The sequence below is a fragment of the Mchenga conophoros genome, linkage group LG4 (genome assembly GCF_057382185.1).
Source record: "Mchenga conophoros isolate Kocher_MC1m ecotype Shallow Benthic linkage group LG4, M_conophoros_male_GT1.1, whole genome shotgun sequence".
Taxonomy (NCBI): domain Eukaryota; kingdom Metazoa; phylum Chordata; class Actinopteri; order Cichliformes; family Cichlidae; genus Mchenga; species Mchenga conophoros.
In genome coordinates, this window is record NC_140529.1 from 39067887 (window position 1) to 39087220 (window position 19334).

Sequence of the window (19334 nt, forward strand, 5' to 3'; positions counted from 1 at the left end):
AGACACATAATGAGCTTTAATTTTCTGCTTCTAAGTTCAGATAGAACTGAGGTTATTGTAACGGGGCGTAAAAATCTTAGAAACACTGTGGCTAAGATCCTTACTCTGGATGGCATCGCCTTGAGCCGCCTGTTGTAGTGATTTGGCACATTATAGGTAAAATTGAAGCACACAATCCCATAGCACAACATCAACATTTATTTATATACAAAAATAAAAATTAAAAGTAGACTGTTGGTCGAGTTAACCTCCTGAACTATCTACAACACTTGGAGGAAACCTGAAATTAAGGCAGAGAAGAGGTGAGACATGATCATTACTGATTACTGATGACAGATTTAGATATATTTTCATAAACCATTCATTTGACACATCAATAAACAGCACGGCAGGGCAAAATATTTTTTCTGACATGGCAACCTTTAAAAAGTGAAAGGAGACAGAAAGACAGGTGAGAAAGAATAAAACTTAACTGACTTTTTGATGGCATTTTACACACAGCACTGGTGCAGAATCTAGAAAGTGTGGGAAAATACTGGCATCATGTACAGTACTTACTGAAGAAATTATGATGGGACCCTAAAAAAATTACTATGTACAATAATGGATTTCTATGCATTGATGAAAACGTTTGTTGTAAGATTCAGATAATTATTTATTAAAAGCGAGACATTTTAAATGAGAATAAGAAAGTATTTCTTTGTGCCCCCCTCTCCCTGTTAATGCCCTACCTGCCCCCCTGGCAACACTTTGCTAGACCCGCCCCTGCACAGTTACCAGCTGTCAGCTGCTTAGAAAAGGATCCTGGTGTTATTTGTCTCTCAGAAACAGTTCATAACTTCAACTCATCCATGTCACCTAAAAGGTAAACCTGTTTCTCCATCACAGCTCTGATGATTCAGTAAGGACATCTCCTGGTTTCATCTTCATGTTTCCCTCTCACCACATATCCAAACCGACATCATGACCAGCAGCTTTACAGCTGTGGCTCCAGCAAACATCAGCTGATACTAGAAATTAATATTAAATAAATTCTAACAACAGCTGATCAAGCTTAAACGTGCTGCTGTTGTTTAGCGCGACATCCCCTGGTTTCCTCTTTCTGGCACAAAGTGGGCGATAAACAAACGAGAGAGACGATCAGCTGATCATTGATCAGTTTCATGATTGAAGTAGAAACAGGAGAGGGAGGGGGGAGAATGAGAGAAGAAGAGGCAGCTGTGCAGCGTAAAGACAGAATAACTCCAGCTTTGTGTCTTTTCCATTGTAGCTGAAGTCCGGGACAAACTGTTCTTTTTCAGCTCAACACGAAACGCGTAATATTTTCTCTGAATGCAGGAGGATTACGTTTTTTACGGGATGGTTGGCAACGCTAATAATTAACCTTATGAATAAAATAAAGTTCACTATCAGTAACATCATAGCACCACCCAGCTGTAGAAACTCTGTCATGCTAGCTAGTAGCAGTACCAGTTATTGTAACTGACTGTAAAAAGTCAGCACAACGAAAATAAACTAAACCTGGTTTATATCTGACACAGATAGACTGCAGCTCATAACTTCTTACCTGAAGCTCAGTTCACCTGACACTCACCGGCCCCGCCTCGGGTCTCTCCTCCTCCTCCCTCCGCCTCCCTTCATCCACCTGCTGGCCTCTGTGGCAGCTCCGCCACAGCCACCACCAAACAACTGAGTTATTTTTACACATCTGCCAGCATCTGGCCAACCCACCACCTTTCATTGTTTATACCGTTATAAAAAAAAAAGAAAAAAACCCCATTGGCCCATAAAAACGAGGAGGTGAAATTATTAACAAGATAATCGACCTCTGTTGGGGTAGCGTTCAGATAGCTGCTCTGCTCTATGTTGGTACAGGGCATTGAAGATGATAACAGTGGGTGGATTATATTCTTAAACTTAGTTACAGCGCTTTCAGAAAGACATCTACTTTGATAAAGTCTACTCCCCACCGCTGTGTAATCAATTATTGTAAATGTAAATGTTATCAGGAAATGATCAGACAGCAGAGGGTTTTCAGGAAACACTGTTAAATGTTCAGTTTCTATGCCATATGTTAAAACAAGATCTAGAGTGTGATTAAAGTGGTGGGTGGGTTCTTTTACATTTTGAGAGAAACCAATTGAGTCTAATAACAGATTAAATGCCATGTTGAGGCTGTCATTTTCAGCATCTACATGGATGTTAAAATCACCCACAATAATTATTTTATCTGAGCTCAGAACTAAATTAGATATAAAGTCTGAGAAATCAGACAGAAACTCTGTGTAAGGCCCAGGTGGACGATAGATGATAACAAGTAAGACTGGTTTCTGAGTTTCACAGCTGGGGTGGACAATGTTAAGCATCAGGCTTTCAAATGAATTAAAAGTCTGTCTGGGTCTTTGGTTGATTAATAGGCTGGTGTGAGAAATTGCTGCCACACCTCCCCCTCGGCCTGTGCTTCGAGGTTTCTGGTAGTTAGAATGACTCGGGGGTGTTGATTCATTTAAACTAACATAATCATCCTGCTGCAACCAGGTTTCTGTAAGGCAGAGTAAATCAATTTGTTGATCAATTATTAAGTCATGTACTAACAGAGACTTGGAGGAGAGAGACCTAATATTTAATAATCCACATTTCACTGTTTTACTCTTTGGTTCAGATGTGGATACTGTATTGTTCTTTCTTTGTGATTGTTTATGTTTAAGTTGTTTGTTGCTGGTTTTTAGTTTGTTTTTTGTCTGTTTGGGAGCTGACACAGTCTCTATGGAGATGGGTTTTTGGGGGGGTAGCAGGAGGAGAGAAGCTGCAGAGAGGCGTGTAAGACTGCAGCTCAGTACAAAATAGATTTTCTTTCTACAATTACAGCATGCGGCTTTACGGTAAGATGATTACTTTCACTTTCTTTCTGACTGCACAGAATAACAAGCCCCCCACCCCAATGCTTCAGTATAAAAAGCCTGAGCACAGAGTCACAGTAACAAAGACTATCAGTCTTCTCTCAACAGGACGAAGCAGGTAAGACAAAACACCTAACCTCCACTATATTTATTATGGCTTTTTATTCAGTTATTCCTTTCAAATGAAATTATATCTCATCGTTATTTCTTTTTGTTCTCCCTTTTTCTTCTTTTCTTAAACTGATGTTCTGTTAATAAGACTGTTAATAAGTCAGACTATATTGGTGATTAATTCATACTGTATGGATGGAATCAGTCCAGCATGAGGGCTGTGATACTACCGTCCACCTAATATAATGTAAATAATGCTGTCTGTATAAAACAGTAATGATTGTAATCGACTGATCATCACATTTTAAAGATCAGAGGCTTCTGATCTCCATAAGTTATCCATTGATCGAGTTCATAAATATTGTTTCAGATCAGGTATCCTGTCCATCCTCAGCAGTCCTGTCTTTCTATCATGACTCCCAGACGGGAGTGTGTGTGTGGTAGCGAACAGGAAATAACAAAGTGAGAAACATAATAACAGCTCAGGCGTGACCCGATCATGTGATGCTGACTGAGCCAATCTGAAGCTGAGGACAGGGCTGGACTGCGTCTCTGGAACCGTCCCCTGCATGATGATGCTAGCTCACCAACAACCCAGAGTCCAGGATCCAGGACAGGGAGTAAACTGAAAGGACTTCCTCTGACTCTGTTTTCTGCTCCCCTGCACAGGTTCATCATGGGTCTCCCAACTCACCGTCAGTGCAGCATCGAGATCCAGAACAAGACCACGACGTTCACCCTGTGCAACCCACGGTGAGTCCTGCAACTCCACGTCCACAGAGAGCTGTCCCCGCGTCAGCTGCATGACAGTTATTGAAAAATCACTTGGATGTTTCTGTGAGGTTAAATCCAGATATATGTAATTATTGTTGTTTTCATTCATGAACGTTCACAAAAGCAGAAAAAGTAAAAGCACAGTTGTTGATTGATTAAATTACAGTTAATCAATCACACGTGAGTGTGCTGCAAGGATTTTAAAGCATTGTGAAGTTTGACGAGATCCCTCGACCCCACGAACGAGCCTTTCAGACTCATGCTGTTACATGAGGGGTCAAGGAAGGACAGTAGGAAGGAAAACTTCCTGTTAAAAGGGAGTTTTTCCTTTCCACTGTCACCAAAGTGCTGCTCATAGGGGGTCATATGATTGTTGGGTTTTTCTCTGTATCTACTGTACAATATAAAGCACCTTGAGGCGACTGTTGTTGTGATTTGCGCTGTATAAATCAAACTGTGTAAATTGGGAGTGAGACCAGAGTCAAACAGGATGTGACACGAGTCAGATCAGATCTCTGACAGGAAGCTGCCATCTTTCTGTTGAGCTACGTTCCTTCCTGCTTCACCAAACCTCAGACTTCCTTTAGACCAAACCAACCCAACCAAGGTGCCATTATTTCTATTTCGTATCACTTTATAACTTCTTCATCTCAAAGAAAAATATCTCCTACACCATATATAAGGATGCATTGTCTATGAAAGACACAAATATGGTTCTTTTCATGTACTGGCACAGCTACATTTGTCTGAAAGCTTACTTTATGGCTCTTGTATAGTTATCTGTGGTACTATATAAGATGAGCGCTAAATTCACCCACGACATGGTTAAGTTGGTGCACTGCCCAAATGTCTGGCTCCTGAGAATGAACCACCATCCTTTTAACTTAACGAGTGAACTGTCTGCTTGTTTCTCCTTAAAACAAACGTCGGTTTGACTCGACACCACCAACACAACCAGCTTCAGCGGCAAAATAACTGAACGAACGTTACTCCATCCAGATGTTTGACTGTAAAAGTGGCACACAGTGGCATGGTCCTCCTGTCCTGTTTGCTGGTTCTGTTTGTGGATGTATTATCCATAAAATCGTGATCTGTCTGCAGGGTTAAAGTCAGTCTTCTAAAGTAAAGGCCTTAAAAGTAAGTGGAACCTGAGCCGCATTAAGTACTGACATTGCTAATGTCACGTCACTTTGCCGACATTTGACCAAAAGTAACTTTTTCCACGTTCTTCAAAATTTGCATTGCTACTTAAATAAGTGAGAATAAATATGTCACAATAGATACATGAGAACAAAGCCCAGCACTTGCTTGTCTTCCCCCAATTTGTTTTTAAATTAGCTGTGTCCCAAAACGTCGGCTGCATCCTCCGGAGGCCGCATTTGAAGGCCAATTACGTCACAGCCAGGCGACGAAGGCTGTCCCAGTTCATCGACTCCTTCAAATGCGTCCTCCTTTTCCCCGAATTTGAAGGATGGGTCGGGTGTGTCCTTCGTGGCCCACCATATCCCAGAATTCATAGCGCAGGGCCAGCCAAATTTCAGCTGCCAACAATGGCGGCCGCTGCTAAGTTTTAAAATTACTCTTATTAATCTTTCTGGGTCACAAAATAAACTTTTAACATATTTTAAGGCGAGAAAGCAGCTGTGTAAATTACAAATATCTGCTCGGTTTATCAAGACATCGCATATTTGCAAAAGTGTGCCGACGTTTTCGGAGACGTCTGTTACCCACCCGCTCGATAGCAAGCCGGGGGGTTCAATGGTCACTCCAGCCGGCGAGAGCAGCGGACTCCCGGCTTCATCGTTTTCAGACCCCCGCTCTTTCGCTACTCAGGTTAAACATGATATAAGTCACTCGGATAACTTAAAAATGTAATTGTTTGCCTTTTTTCTGTGTTTTATTTGTTCCAGAGTAAATCGGTTTGGCTGAAATCAAAGTTATTAGATTATTAGATTAAATAAACTTTAATAATCCATTGGGTGGGTTCCTCCGGGGTTTCCACACAGCTGAATAAACGTTAAACAGAAAACTGATTAAACAGAAGTGTGAGACGGTCGAGAGTTTCCTCCAGTGTCCTGTTATATTTTAGATAGCAAGGAGCAGACGGCCGAGTTTATTAAACTCCACCGAGACAGCGGTGACGCTGATCTGAAGGTTCGACCGTCACATTTCACAGCCTCGCACTTCCGGCCTTCTCGGTCTTTGAAGGACCCGGCCCACGTAGACTGCGAAGGAAAATGGGATCCTATTGGTGGCTCAGCTGGTTAGTAAAGAGGGACAACTACTTACTTACAACGACTTTATTGCACTATATAATTTTCCAATCAGTGTTCAGGAATTCTCAATGGTGCTTGGTGCCATACCCTCAGGGACTTCAATGTTATATACAGTGGGGCAAAAAAGTATTTAGTCAGCCACCGATTGTGCAAGTTCCCCCACCTAAAATGATGACAGAGGTCAGTAATTTGCACCAGAGGTACACTTCAACTGTGAGAGACAGAATGTGAAGAAAAATCCATGAATCCACATGGTAGGATTTGTAAAGAATTTATTGGTAAATCAGGGTGGAAAATAAGTATTTGGTCAATAACAAAAATACAACTCAATACTTTGTAACATAACCTTTGTTGGCAATAACAGAGGTCAAACGTTTACTATAGGTCTTTACCAGGTTTGCACACACAGTAGCTGGTATTTTGGCCCATTCCTCCATGCAGATCTTCTCGAGAGCAGTGATGTTTTGGGGCTGTCGCCGAGCAACACGGACTTTCAACTCCCGCCACAGATTTTCTATGGGGTTGAGGTCTGGAGACTGGCTAGGCCACTCCAGGACTTTCAAATGCTTCTTACGGAGCCACTCCTTTGTTGCCCGGGCGGTGTGTTTTGGATCATTGTCATGTTGGAAGACCCAGCCTCGTTTCATCTTCAAAGTTCTCACTGATGGAAGGAGGTTTTGGCTCAAAATCTCACGATACATGGCCCCATTCATTCTGTCCTTAACACGGATCAGTCGTCCTGTCCCCTTGGCAGAAAAACAGCCCCATAGCATGATGTTTCCACCCCCATGCTTCACAGTAGGTATGGTGTTCTTGGGATGCAACTCAGTATTCTTCTTCCTCCAAACACGACGAGTTGAGTTTATACCAAAAAGTTCTACTTTGGTTTCATCTGACCACATGACATTCTCCCAATCCTCTGCTGTATCATCCATGTGCTCTCTGGCAAACTTCAGACGGGCCTGGACATGCACTGGCTTCAGCAGCGGAACACGTCTGGCACTGCGGGATTTGATTCCCTGCCGTTGTAGTGTGTTACTGATGGTGACCTTTGTTACTTTGGTCCCAGCTCTCTGCAGGTCATTCACCAGGTCCCCCCGTGTGGTTCTGGGATCTTTGCTCACCGTTCTCATGATCATTTTGACCCCACGGGATGAGATCTTGCGTGGAGCCCCAGATCGAGGGAGATTATCAGTGGTCTTGTATGTCTTCCATTTTCTGATGATTGCTCCCACAGTTGATTTTTTCACACCAAGCTGCTTGCCTATTGTAGATTCACTCTTCCCAGTCTGGTGCAGGTCTACAATACTTTTCCTGGTGTCCTTCGAAAGCTCTTTGGTCTTGGCCATGGTGGAGTTTGGAGTCTGACTGTTTGAGGCTGTGGACAGGTGTCTTTTATACAGATGATGAGTTCAAACAGGTGCCATTCATACAGGTAACGAGTGAGGGACAGAAAAGCTTCTTACAGAAGACGTTACAGGTCTGTGAGAGCCAGAGATTTTCCTTGTTTGAGGTGACCAAATACTTATTTTCCACCCTGATTTACCAATAAATTCTTTACAGATCCTACCATGTGGATTCATGGATTTTTTTTTCACATTCTGTCTCTCACAGTTGAAGTGTACCTCTGGTGCAAATTACTGACCTCTGTCATCATTTTAAGTGGGGGAACTTGCACAATCGGTGGCTGACTAAATACTTTTTTGCCCCACTGTAAAAACACTGACAGCTCAATATCTACCTCAGTCACTCTCCCTGATCCAGCTGAGTCACCAATAGGAAAAATCTGCTTTTCACAGGAACTTGGTCACAGCAATAAGAGAATACGTAGTTTATGCCAAGAAGATATCGTCTCTCTCCCATATATAATATCTTATTGGAACCGATATGTTCCAGCTATCAAGTGGAAGACAGTCTGGATGGTCCCCCATAAATATTTGATTGTAAATAAGGTGAAAGAAGTCTCTTTTAAAATTCTACATAAATGTTATCCAGCCAGTCACTACATGGTAAAATTTAAAAGGGACATAAATACTAATTGTACTTTCTGTGGGGATCATCCAGAAACTGTGACTGTGGCAGACTGGCGACCTGTCCAGGTGTGCCCCACCTCTTGCCCTATGATAGCTCAGATAGGCTCCCGCCCCTCCGCAACCCTGATAAGGTTAAGTTGGCCACTGATGGATGGTCTCTGAGCGTGACGGTGCTTGTGGGTGCAGGTCTCTGCCGGTTGTTCAGGTGTGTTGCAGGTGTGAGGTGTGTGTAACGGCAGTGATGTCTTCCTGTTTCTCCAGCATGCACATTGTGAGCGGCTCCTGCAGCTCGCCCCTGCCTCCCACGCTCAGCCCCTACGAGAACGGCAACGCCCTCTTCATCAAGAAGCCTCACACGGCGTGTGGCTCTGTGACCGTCTTCACCTACGACCTCCAGCACGTGTCCACCCTGCAGTTCAACGGCAGGGTCGCAGTGATGTTCTCGGTGCCGTACGACTTCAACTTCTACTCCAACTGGTACGCGGTGGGAGTCTTCGACATGGACAAAGCCTGCGACCAGCACCTTTACGACGAGATGTACAACAAGTCGGAGCAAAAGTTTGTCAGGGGCAAAGCCAAGGGGCCGAGTCTGACCTACAGGGGGGCCTACATCACTGTCAGGGCCACCATGTCCGACACCTACCAGCCCATCCTCAAGGTCGCCATCTGCAATAACTGAGGCCCACAGCCGCACCTGCAGTGTGCACCATTAATCCCACTTAACCCAGTAACACTGGGTTCACACTGCAGGAGACCTGCAGCTGATTGATCAATCAATTAATCAGTCATCAGTCAGTTCGATTCTCTCCTCATTTTATATCCACAAACACAGATTAAATCTCAACATTTATTTGAAATTTGGATTTCTTTCCCTGCCCCTCCTTCCTGATGACATCCAAAAAATGGTGAGCTGTGATTGGTCAGCAGTGTGTCTGTGATGTTGTCTGAACCCGATGTTAAACTTTTTTTCCTTCTCTTTATGTTTGACACAAACTTAACTTTTACTTGTGATGATGTCACTCAGAAATCGTCATGGCGACTGCATTACTGTGGTCCAGTGAGATGAAACCACAGAGCTGTGCAGCTGTGAACATGTGGATGAGATAATAAAGGCTGAGTGAGTCCTAAATGTCTGAGCTGTTTTCTTACGATAACCAATCACAAAGCAGTCTAAGGAGCTTGGGAAGAAAAGCGTCGGGACTTCTTTAAGTTTCTTGAAGACGTTTGGTCCGAGAAGCTTCTTCAGTTTTCAGAGCAACTAGTGCAGAGTCCAAGGTTTTAAGCCCTGTGAGAGTTTTTCTAAAGGGGTCGCTGACCCACTGTCTTAAAACATCTATAATAATTGTAAAAAATAAAATTGGCTACGTCGCGTAGCGAATGTAACTCCCGCGATAAACGAGGGACTGCTGTATTATTAATAGTAGAGTCTGGGACATCTAATTGATTAACATCCACATTGATTATCATGCACTATTATTTTTGTTCAAGGAGAGCAAAAACTATAAAACTCTCTCAGCTTGTTCGTTGCCAAAAATGGCCACTTTTGTGTATGTTCACAAAATGCTGTAAAATGTGTATTTATTAAAACATTTATCTACTTTTACCGACTTGACTCTTTAAATTAGCTCCAGTCCTTTTCATTAAAACCAAAATTGTATCTACATTCTTTTTTTACTCTTTAAATGCCAGTTAGGTTATATATAGTACCAGTACCGTTTCAGATAAAAAGGTGATAAAGTCCTAATGGTTTCATAAATCTTCCTATTTATTTATTTTCATATAAGCATCGGGGACAAGGCTGTCTTGCAATTGTTGAGGTTCACTAGTGTGCGCCCTATTTCTTCCAGGATGACTCTTCATTTGTAGGTTTTAGTGGACTCTTAGTACTGTGAAGTGGTTTTCATGAGACAAAGGCTTGTATTCCAAGATCTGGGAGATTGTAGAAATGAGCAGTAATTCCCTTCTTGCCATCTTTCCAGAAAAATAAGTGATCTGGAAGCTGTTACGCTTACTTACAGCAGCAGCACTTTCTGTACCTGCATAAACTCCAGGACACATTTACTAACGGTGTTTGTTGCTGTATGTGCTGCAGCTTTGAATCTTTTATTAATATATATTTTGGCTATGGTGTCTTGTTATGAAATGCACAAGAGTAAAAGTGTTTTTAGCATGCGGTCAAAGCTAAGTTTGACTGGGAAACTCAAAGCTCAATAGTCTGTATCAACAAAAATTCACTGCAGCCTGTGTAATATTTGATGCGTCATAATTTATTCCAGTCTATCTTGCAAATACATGTTTGCATTACAATGTCACGCACAAACACACGCAACTATTAGATCCTTAAGATTAAACCTGTGTCATTCTTTTGATCCACTGCAGTGTAGTAGTCACAAAAAAAAGAAGTGAAGTGGCCAAAAATGGCCAGGATAGAGATCAAAGGATTAATTCGTAAAATGTCTAAAAATATTATTGATTACAGGATAATACATTACTGTTAATAGCAACTGTAAGCTTTTTACTTTGAAGTTACAAGTATAAACAATGCTGTTACATTTACACTAAAATTTTTACTATAAGTATGGACATAAAACAAGTGAACAACATTTTATAATAAGCTTAATTGGAATTCTGTACACTGGAAAACAACCAACAACACATAAAAAACACAAACAAACAGCCAGTGCCTTCATCTGTCCGTTAAGTGTCAATCATCACATTGACCCGTAGTCCCTGCTCGTCAGCACATGCTTTTAAAAAGAGCTCCATGTCCTCTGCAAACTGAAAAACAAAGAGGAAGAAGTCTCTCTACACAAAAACACTGCAGATGACAGGCCAGGCAAACATCTATTGACCTGGTCCAGAAACTGTCTCACCTGGGACTCTCCACCCCCATCTGCCTCTGGATCAAGGACTTCCTGACAAATAGACCACAGTCTGTCAGACTCGGCCCCCACCGGTCCAGCACCATCACACTCAGCACCGGGTCTCCACAAGGATGTGTTTTGAGTCCCCTCCTGTTTACGCTCTACACATCCGACTGCTCCCCTACCCATCTCTCAAACACCATCATAAAGTTCGCGGATGACACCACAGTGGTTGGACTCATCTCAAGGGGGGAGGAGTCGGACTACAGAGATGAGGTCAACAGACTGACTGAGTGGTGTTCAGTTAACAACCTCCAACTGAACACCACGAAAACTAAAGAACTTATCTTGGACTTCAGGAAGGGCAGAGCAGACCCGGCCCCACTTTACATTCACGGGAGCTGTGTGGAGAGGGTACACTCCATGAGGTTTCTGGGCGTGCAGATCTCCGATGACCTCTCCTGGACTGCAAATACTACAGCGGTGGTTAAAAAGGCCCAGCAGCGTCTCCACTTTCTGAGAGTGCTCAGGAGGAACAACCTGGAGGAGAGGCTGCTGGTGACATTTTACAGAGCCACCATAGAGAGCATCCTAACGTACGGCATAACAACATGGTATGCAGGGTGCTCAGCTGCAGACAGGAAAGTACTGCAGAGGGTCATCAACACAGCCCAGAAGATCACTGGCTGCTCTCTGCCCAGCCTGGAGGTCACTGCAAACTCTCGGTACCTCAGCAGAGCTGGCAATATCATCAAGGACCACTCTCACCCCAGCAACCAACTGTTTGAACTATTACCGTCAGGCCGACGGTACAGGTCACATAAAACCAGGACAAACAGATTCAGGGATAGCTTCTTTCCCAGAGCTATCACCGTAGTAAATAAGCACAAAAACAATTGAACCTATACCATACCGTCACTGTCATTATATTATGCTGCTATTCATACTGTCATTATATTAATGCTGCTATCCTGTATATATTGTACATACTATTGTTTGAGTACTTACGATTGTTTTTTTTGTACTTTTTATATTTTACATTTATATTTATTATTGAAACTTGCACCAAGGGAGTGGCACTCCAATTTCGTTGTACTCTGTACAATGTGAAAAGCTACATTTAAGTCAACAAAGACACTGCAGAGGTGCTGAAAAGTACAAACTTTAACTATGAGGTATATTTAATACCAACATACCTTTGAAAGGCAAAGCATTTTGAATGTGTCCATTTATTTGCTGCTCAATCTTTGCCCTGACAGCAGGGCTGAGAGTGGGGCGCAGAGGGCAGCGAAACAGCCAACACGTGGTGCACTCCTGCAATTCTGGCTTGGAGGCAGAATTCCAAATGTGATATGTGCATCTAAAACAGAGAGAAACAGATAAACACCATATACACCTTTAAGTTCAGGTTTTAGCAGAAATAACACGTTACAGTTAGCATGTAAGAGATTTGGGGAGAAAATTCTTTACAAAAACATAATTTACAAGACACTTAATTGTGACATACGTATCTATTGACATATAACAGACAATTGAACAAAGGCTAACTCAAATCTGGGCAATAAAAAAGCAGAACAGAATGGAATAGAGAATATTAGTATTTATAAATGTATGAATCTCTTTGTGACAAACTTTACAATGTTGATGCAGGTGGAATGAGAGACATGAATAAAGCACAATATGCAGTAAATGGAACGATGTGCATTGATGTCAGATACTGAAAAGCAGTGAAGTGAATTTGTTCAATAACAAGCAAAAATCAAATACGTTTGAAAGGGACCACTAAATGCTAGTCAGAGGTGTTAAAAGTGCACACATTCCTTACTTAAGTTTAGATACCTCGGGGGTCTGACTGTTGTTGTAACGCTAACAAAGTGCCAACATCAGTGTAAGCAAAGTAGATGATTCCTAGAATTATATAATTATTAACAGCAAATTTATACATGGAAGACTCTGTACCAACCTTTACGATCGATTTGCAAGGTTAATGATCCATGCAGGAACGAGACAACAAAAAAAATCCACGCGGGAACGTATTTCCGCCTACTGTGGAGGTCACATGTTTCCGGTTAGTGTGGAGGTCCCAATATGGCGCTCCCCAGTGGCTTTTTTATTTTTTATTTTTTTTTATTTTTTATTGACAAAGCACAAAATACAGATATACAAATACAAAATGGCAAACACAATGTCAGGGGGTTCGTATAAAAAAGCACAATAGACACAGTCTATTATAGAATCACATGATATTGAACAGGGAACATAGGTTTATGGTTTTGACAGCTTTTTGATTTTGAGAATGTTGTATGGTTTTAACATATTGTTTGGTTTCATTTAAAAAGCAACGAAAGGATGGTTTTGCGTTAGAAAATTTCGACTTATGTATATGAAATTTGGCCAATAATATCAATAAGTTAATCAAATAAAATTCGTTTGCCCTGTGCATGGGGTACTTAAAGAAACCAAACAATATTTTCTCGTAACAAAGAGAGAACTCAGAAAGGATAAAGGAAACAACAAAAACACAAAATTCTTGCCAGAAAAGATTCGTGTATAAGCATGACCAAAATAAATGAGAAATATCTTCCTTCACACAACTACAAAATGTACAGTTAACATCAATGTCCTTTTTATAACGTACAAGAAAAGACCTAGTTGGATAAAAACGATGAATAACTTTAAAAGATATTTCCTTTACTTTGTTATTTAATAGAAATTTCGACGGTAAGGTCCAAATCTTCTCCCATTCCAGGTCCTGGTATAAGTTATTCCAGTAGGCGACAGCCGCTGGGACACAAGTTCTGTCTTTTTGAAACAGAGTTCTTATTTCACGGTTGTTTTTCCTCCTTACAGAGGGGAACCACACCTGACCGACATAAGTAACAGCAGGGTCCAGTGGTAAAGGGGTCAAATCACTAACAACAAGATTTCTAAACAACATTAAGACCCCAGCAGGGATAGCATCAAACACTATGGCATATTCCTTTGGTGGAACAGGAAGACCATATGTATTCAAAAATTCTGAGTAAGAGAGTAAACCTCCAACAGGGTTTATAAGTTGTGCAACACGATGAATCCCATTATCAAACCAATTACTTAAAAACACAGATTTATGTTTGTATAAAATGTCTCTATTGTTCCAAATATAGTATCTATGTGGAGAAAAATTGTGTTTATAAATCAATGACCAGGAAAGAAGCATTTGTTTATGAAAGTTGGATAGTTTTAAAGGGATTTTATCGATATTGTAATTACAAAGCAAAAGAAAGTTAAGACCACCAATTTTTGAGAAAATATAATTGGGAATAAAGTTCCAAATTGAGGTTGGGTTCCTGAAAAATTGTTTAATCCAGTTTATTTTAAACACATTGTTTAATGAGGAGAAGTCAAGAAAGTTTACTCCACCATGTTGGTATGAGCTGGATAAAACTGATCTTTTAATATAATGAATTCTATTCTTCCATATGAAATTATAAATAAGTCTGTCAATATCTGCCAGGGTTTCTTTATTTACATCAAGAGACAAAGCAGCATAAGTTAGACGAGATAAACTCTCTGCTTTCACCAGTAAAACTCTCCCTTTAATGGATAAATCCCGCTGCAGCCAAGCATTTAGCTTTTGTTGTGTTTTGTCCAAAATTGGAGTGAAATTAAGGGAGCACCTGGTGGATTGATCTTTATTAATGACTATACCAAGGTAAGTGACAGACTCTTTCACTGGGATGCCAGCAATAGATAGACTGGTACAATTTCTAAGGGCAAGCAGTTCACATTTGCCAATGTTTAGGTGGAGTCCTGAAGCTAAAGAAAAGGCATTAATTGTGTTAATAGCCATCTGCACCTGTGAAGCATTTTTTAAAAAGAGAGTGGTATCATCAGCAAGTTGACTAATGAATATTTCTTCATCCGCAATTGTTATACCTTTCAGAGGACTGCGTTTAATATAATCAGAGAGGAGTTGAGCACAGATGAGAAATAAGTATGGGGAGATGGGGCAGCCTTGCCTGATACCGCGGTTCAAGTTAAACCTAGGTGATGTACCTGCTTCTAGTTTGATGGAGCAATTCACATTTTTGTACATTGTTTTAATTGCATTCTGAAAATAAGGGCCAAAGCCAAATTTGTCCAAAGCCTGAAAAATAAAACCATGTTCAATCGTGTCAAACGCTTTGCAGAAATCTACAAATAAGAGAAAGCTATCATCCCTACACAAATCTGCATAATCAATTAGGTCAGAAACAAGTCTGATGTTGTTGGATATGTGTCTGTTAGCCATAAAGCCAGAGTGAGTTTCATCAATAATATCATTCAAAACAAAGATCTGAGCTAGGATCTTATAATCATTATTAAGGAGGCAAATTGGCCTCCAATTGTCAATATAAGTGGGATCTTTCTTTGGCTTTGGGATTAGGGTTAACAGACCTTGTGATAAAGTGGGGGGAAGAGACTGATTTATAAGACTTTCAATGTATATATTAAGAAGAAATGGAGCCAGTTGATCTGCAAAAGTAATGTAAAATTCAGAGGTTAAGCCATCGGTTCCTGAGGATTTATTAAGTTTAAGACGTCGAATAGCAGGTAGCACTTCACTAATAGATATCAGCCTATCACAGAAACTCATCTGATCTTCTTTAACTGTTCGCACATCAGGGATTTGTTCCATAAAGTTCAGAGCAGCACTCTCATCAAACTCTGACTTGTATAAATTTCTGTAAAAATTGGAGCAATAGGTGGAGACTTTTCGGGGATCATCAGTTATAATACCGTCAATATTAAGTCTCCGAACAGAACCAAGTTTAGAACGAGATCTCTCTAATTTAAAAAAATAGGATGAGTGTTGTTCACCTTCTTCTAACCATCTTCTCCTTGATCTCACAAAGGCTCCCTCTGCTTTCAGTTTATAGATATCATTTAACTTACTCTGTTGCAAAGCTAAGTCAGTTTTATCTTCTTCAGATAGGTTCTCTGGTGGGATCTGAGTGAGAGCAGATATCCTAGTAATTACATTAATTTCTTCATTTTTCCTCTGTTTTGCTGCAGATGAGCCATACTCTCTTAAATATTTAGCGGCTTCAAATTTAAAGAGTTCCCAGTTTTGACAGTAGAGATGACTGGTTAGGGCTTTATCCCAGAAACGTTTGATTAATGACAAAATATCTTCAAGCACTTTTTCATGTTTTAGAAGGGAGTTATTAAGTTTCCAGTAGCAGCTCCTACAAGTTTGGGCAGCATTAGTATTGAAAAAGACCTGAAGTGATACCGCTTTGTGATCCGTGAGTGGAGTTGGCATTATATTGGCTATAACATTATCCCTATTTAAGCAATCAGAAATTAACCAGAAGTCAATACGGGAGAGTTGGATTTGTTACTCCATGTAAATAGTCTGGCTTTAGGGTTTTTAAATCTCCAAATGTCTATTAAATGAAACTTTTGCATGAATGTATTTAAACAACAGGACAGAGAGTTATTTGAGCTAGGTGGCCATCTGTCTAGTGAAGGATCTGGAGCAATGGAGCAATGGAGGGGGTAGGGACAAATAAGTAAATACTTCAGCCTACTCCTTTTCAAACAAATAATGGAATGATATTTTGTAATGATTGTGAAGGCACATGTTTGAAATGTTTGAAATAAAAATGAACTGAACTGAACTGAACTGAACAATGTTAAAATCGCCTCCAACTAATAACAGGAGATTCGGGTATTTGGATAACCAGAACAAAAAGCGTGTTTCAAGGGCATCCAGTAAGAAGTCATTATCAGACTTAGAATTAAAACCATACACGTTGGCAAGAAGAAGAAGTGTACCATCAATGTTGACAATCATTAACACATAGTGTCCTTCTGAGTCCATTTCAGAGTGCATAACATTCCCATTAAATTTGTTCTTCAGAGTAGTAACTCCTGCCGATCTTTCTGATCCATGTGAGAACCATAGGTCCTTGCCCCACTGTGTTTTCCAAAAAGCAGTATCCTTAATAACAGAATGTGATTCTTGAAAAAAAACAAAGTCAGTATTCTGTTGATTTGCAAACAAAAACAAAGCTTTTCGCTTAACAGTGTCTCTTAAACCCCTGACATTGAGAGAACAAAGTGATATAGACAGTGCGGCTTTAACACAAAATAATGAACAGTTTACTTCCCATAGTTAACATGGAACTGGTATTAACTTTTATCCTGAACCTCAAAATTGTAAACAACCCCTTTGACATCTTTAACTTTATACCTCAAGGAGGGCATGAAACCTCCATCATCGCAGGTGCAGCTTGATCCTCAGGCGAAGTGAGCGTTGGGTGCACCTCTTTCCCCTCAATGATCACACGGACCCCGGCAAAGTGAGCTCTTTTTCCTTCTTTCCTTGCAGCATCAATAAGAGGCCAAAGCTTCTCTCGAATTGCCCTGTCAGCAGAGGACAGATCTTTAGTGAACCTCATGTAGTTTTCTTTCAGAAAGGAACAGTTTTTAGCTTTTCTCCAGATCAAGTCACGAGCTGATCTTGTCACAAATCGAATGATAACCAGCCTTGGTTTCTTCTGAGTTTCGCTGTAGCGGCCCAGGCGATGAACTACATCAATGCTGTTTTTGAATCCTGCACTTGTTTCCCCGGCAACAGTGCAGCAGATGTCAAGTACTTTTCTGGTGATGTCTTCTTGCTTTTGCTCAGGGACACCTGAGAGCCTGAGATTCCATCTCCGATGGTATCTTTCAACTTCGTTGACCTTCAGTTCTACTTGAGACATTCTGCTGCTGTTTTTTTCACAAGTAGCTTTAACGGTTTTGGTGACATTCTTCAAAGATTCTACTTCCAAGAACATGAAGTCAATAGACTTCTTCATGGCCTCGATGTTAACAGTATTCTTGCTGATCATAGCCTCCAGATTATCTGAGCGCTCATTAATTAAAGTAGCAATGTTGTTTTGCACATCAGCAAGAGTTATATCACCTTTGTGTTTTTTACCATCTGGTCTGGCTGGAGTATCGGGATCCGAGTCCGGCAGTGGCATCAGTTCAGGACTTTTGCTGCGGTTGTAGTCATGTTCGGCAGTCACGGCATTCTTGGGGCTGGTTTTTGAGCCAACAACACCTGTGTTTCTCTCCATTTCCTTGGTTGCTCCTTTGGTTAGACTTTTAAACTTCATGGGTGTTTCTTTTTCCTTCCTTTTGCTTCCCTGAGTTGCTGAAAACATCACTGAGGTAACAGAGCTTTCCTGCTGTTAGCTGAGCTATCGCTTTGCAAAGAGGCTTGGGTCGCGAAAAAGTCCTTTGAAGTATGGTTCAGGAAGCCGTTACTTAGAAATGTTGCATACGTGTACTGAATAAACAGTCAGTAGAATAACTCATTTGTGATTCAGAGAAAAAACGACGGCTGAATGGTAAATGGCCTGTATTTATATAGCGCTTTAACTAGTCCCTAAGGACCCCAAAGCGCTTTACATATCCAGTCATCCACCCATTCACACACACATTCACACACTGGTGATGGCAGCTACATTGTAGCCACAGCCACCCTGGGGCGCACTGACAGAGGCGAGGCTGCCGGACACTGGCGCCACCGGTCCCTCTGACCACCACCAGTAGGCAACGGGTGAAGTGTCTTGCCCAAGGACACAACGACCGAGACTGTCCGAGCCAGGGCTCGAACCGGCAACCTTCCGATTACAAGGCGAACTCCCAACTCTTGAGCCACGATCGCCCTAAAGGGAAGTAAAACTGCAAAATCCTGCTTAGCCGCGGAGAAGAGTGTCTACCTCGGTCGCCATCTTGGCTGCTCCCCCGCGCTCCCCAGCCAGACCCTTCTCAACGTCCCTGTCACTACCCGATTCGTACCGGAAACCCGATCGGTACCCCGCATGCGCAAATCTTACGTCACTTCCTCTCTTTGCCAACATTGCGACATTCAATATATTTGAATGATACGGTTAGCGCCCAGTTAGCTCCTAGCATTTCTCAACAGCTCTGCCTCCTTTTCGACTGCCCGGGACATTTAAACAATGGATAATCCGTATACAAAGAAATTCATGCTTTTCTCCTCAAGCGTCCCCCGATTGAGCAACAGCGCCGTAAAATAAGAAGAATGGCGCCTAATTACAGAGTTAATAATGCAGACTTTGTAATATCTCACGTGTAGATTCATCAGCCAGATGAAGTGTTTACTGACAATTGACAGTGATAGCGCACATCATCATCACTATTCCAACAATCCTCTCCTCACAGACAAGCATAAACACACTCGACTATCACTAAATCAGATTTAACACACGTTTGTAATGACGCTAATTCAGTTTATAATAGGGTTTATTCGCTCGGTCAGCAGGTGGCGGTATCCTCGTACACTGGGGAGTAAACTGCCATTAAACGAACAGAAGAAGAAGAAAACATCTG

General features: G+C 41.4%; 1 protein-coding gene and 1 long non-coding RNA gene across 2 annotated transcripts; one reads left to right on the forward strand and one right to left on the reverse strand.

The window, feature by feature from the left end:
- Positions 1-2945: 2945 nt before the first annotated feature.
- On the forward strand, positions 2946-9223 carry LOC146576819 (DELTA-sagatoxin-Srs1a-like). Its single transcript, XM_085272354.1, has 3 exons — positions 2946-3018; positions 3681-3764; positions 8356-9223. The coding sequence occupies exons 2-3, from the start codon at positions 3688-3690 to the stop codon at positions 8771-8773; spliced, it is 495 nt and encodes a 164-aa protein (XP_085128480.1). The 5' UTR covers positions 2946-3018; positions 3681-3687; the 3' UTR covers positions 8774-9223.
- Positions 3554-17410, reverse strand: LOC146576820 (uncharacterized). The gene is made up of 3 exons (XR_014892291.1): positions 17179-17410; positions 12155-12318; positions 3554-3810 (listed from the first exon to the last, which is right to left on the reverse strand). It is a non-coding gene; the product is annotated as an uncharacterized LOC146576820 (long non-coding RNA).
- Positions 17411-19334: the final 1924 nt, after the last annotated feature.

What these genes read in the sequence shown, in the direction of transcription:
- LOC146576819 (XM_085272354.1), top strand. Translation starts at nt 3,688, where the DNA reads ATGGGTCTCCCAACTCACCGTCAGTGCAGCATCGAGATCCAGAACAAG. An exon ending in TTCACCCTGTGCAACCCACG is followed by an intron (nt 3,765 to 8,355) that starts GTGAGTCCTGCA and finishes CTGTTTCTCCAG; the next exon opens with CATGCACATTGTGAGCGGCT.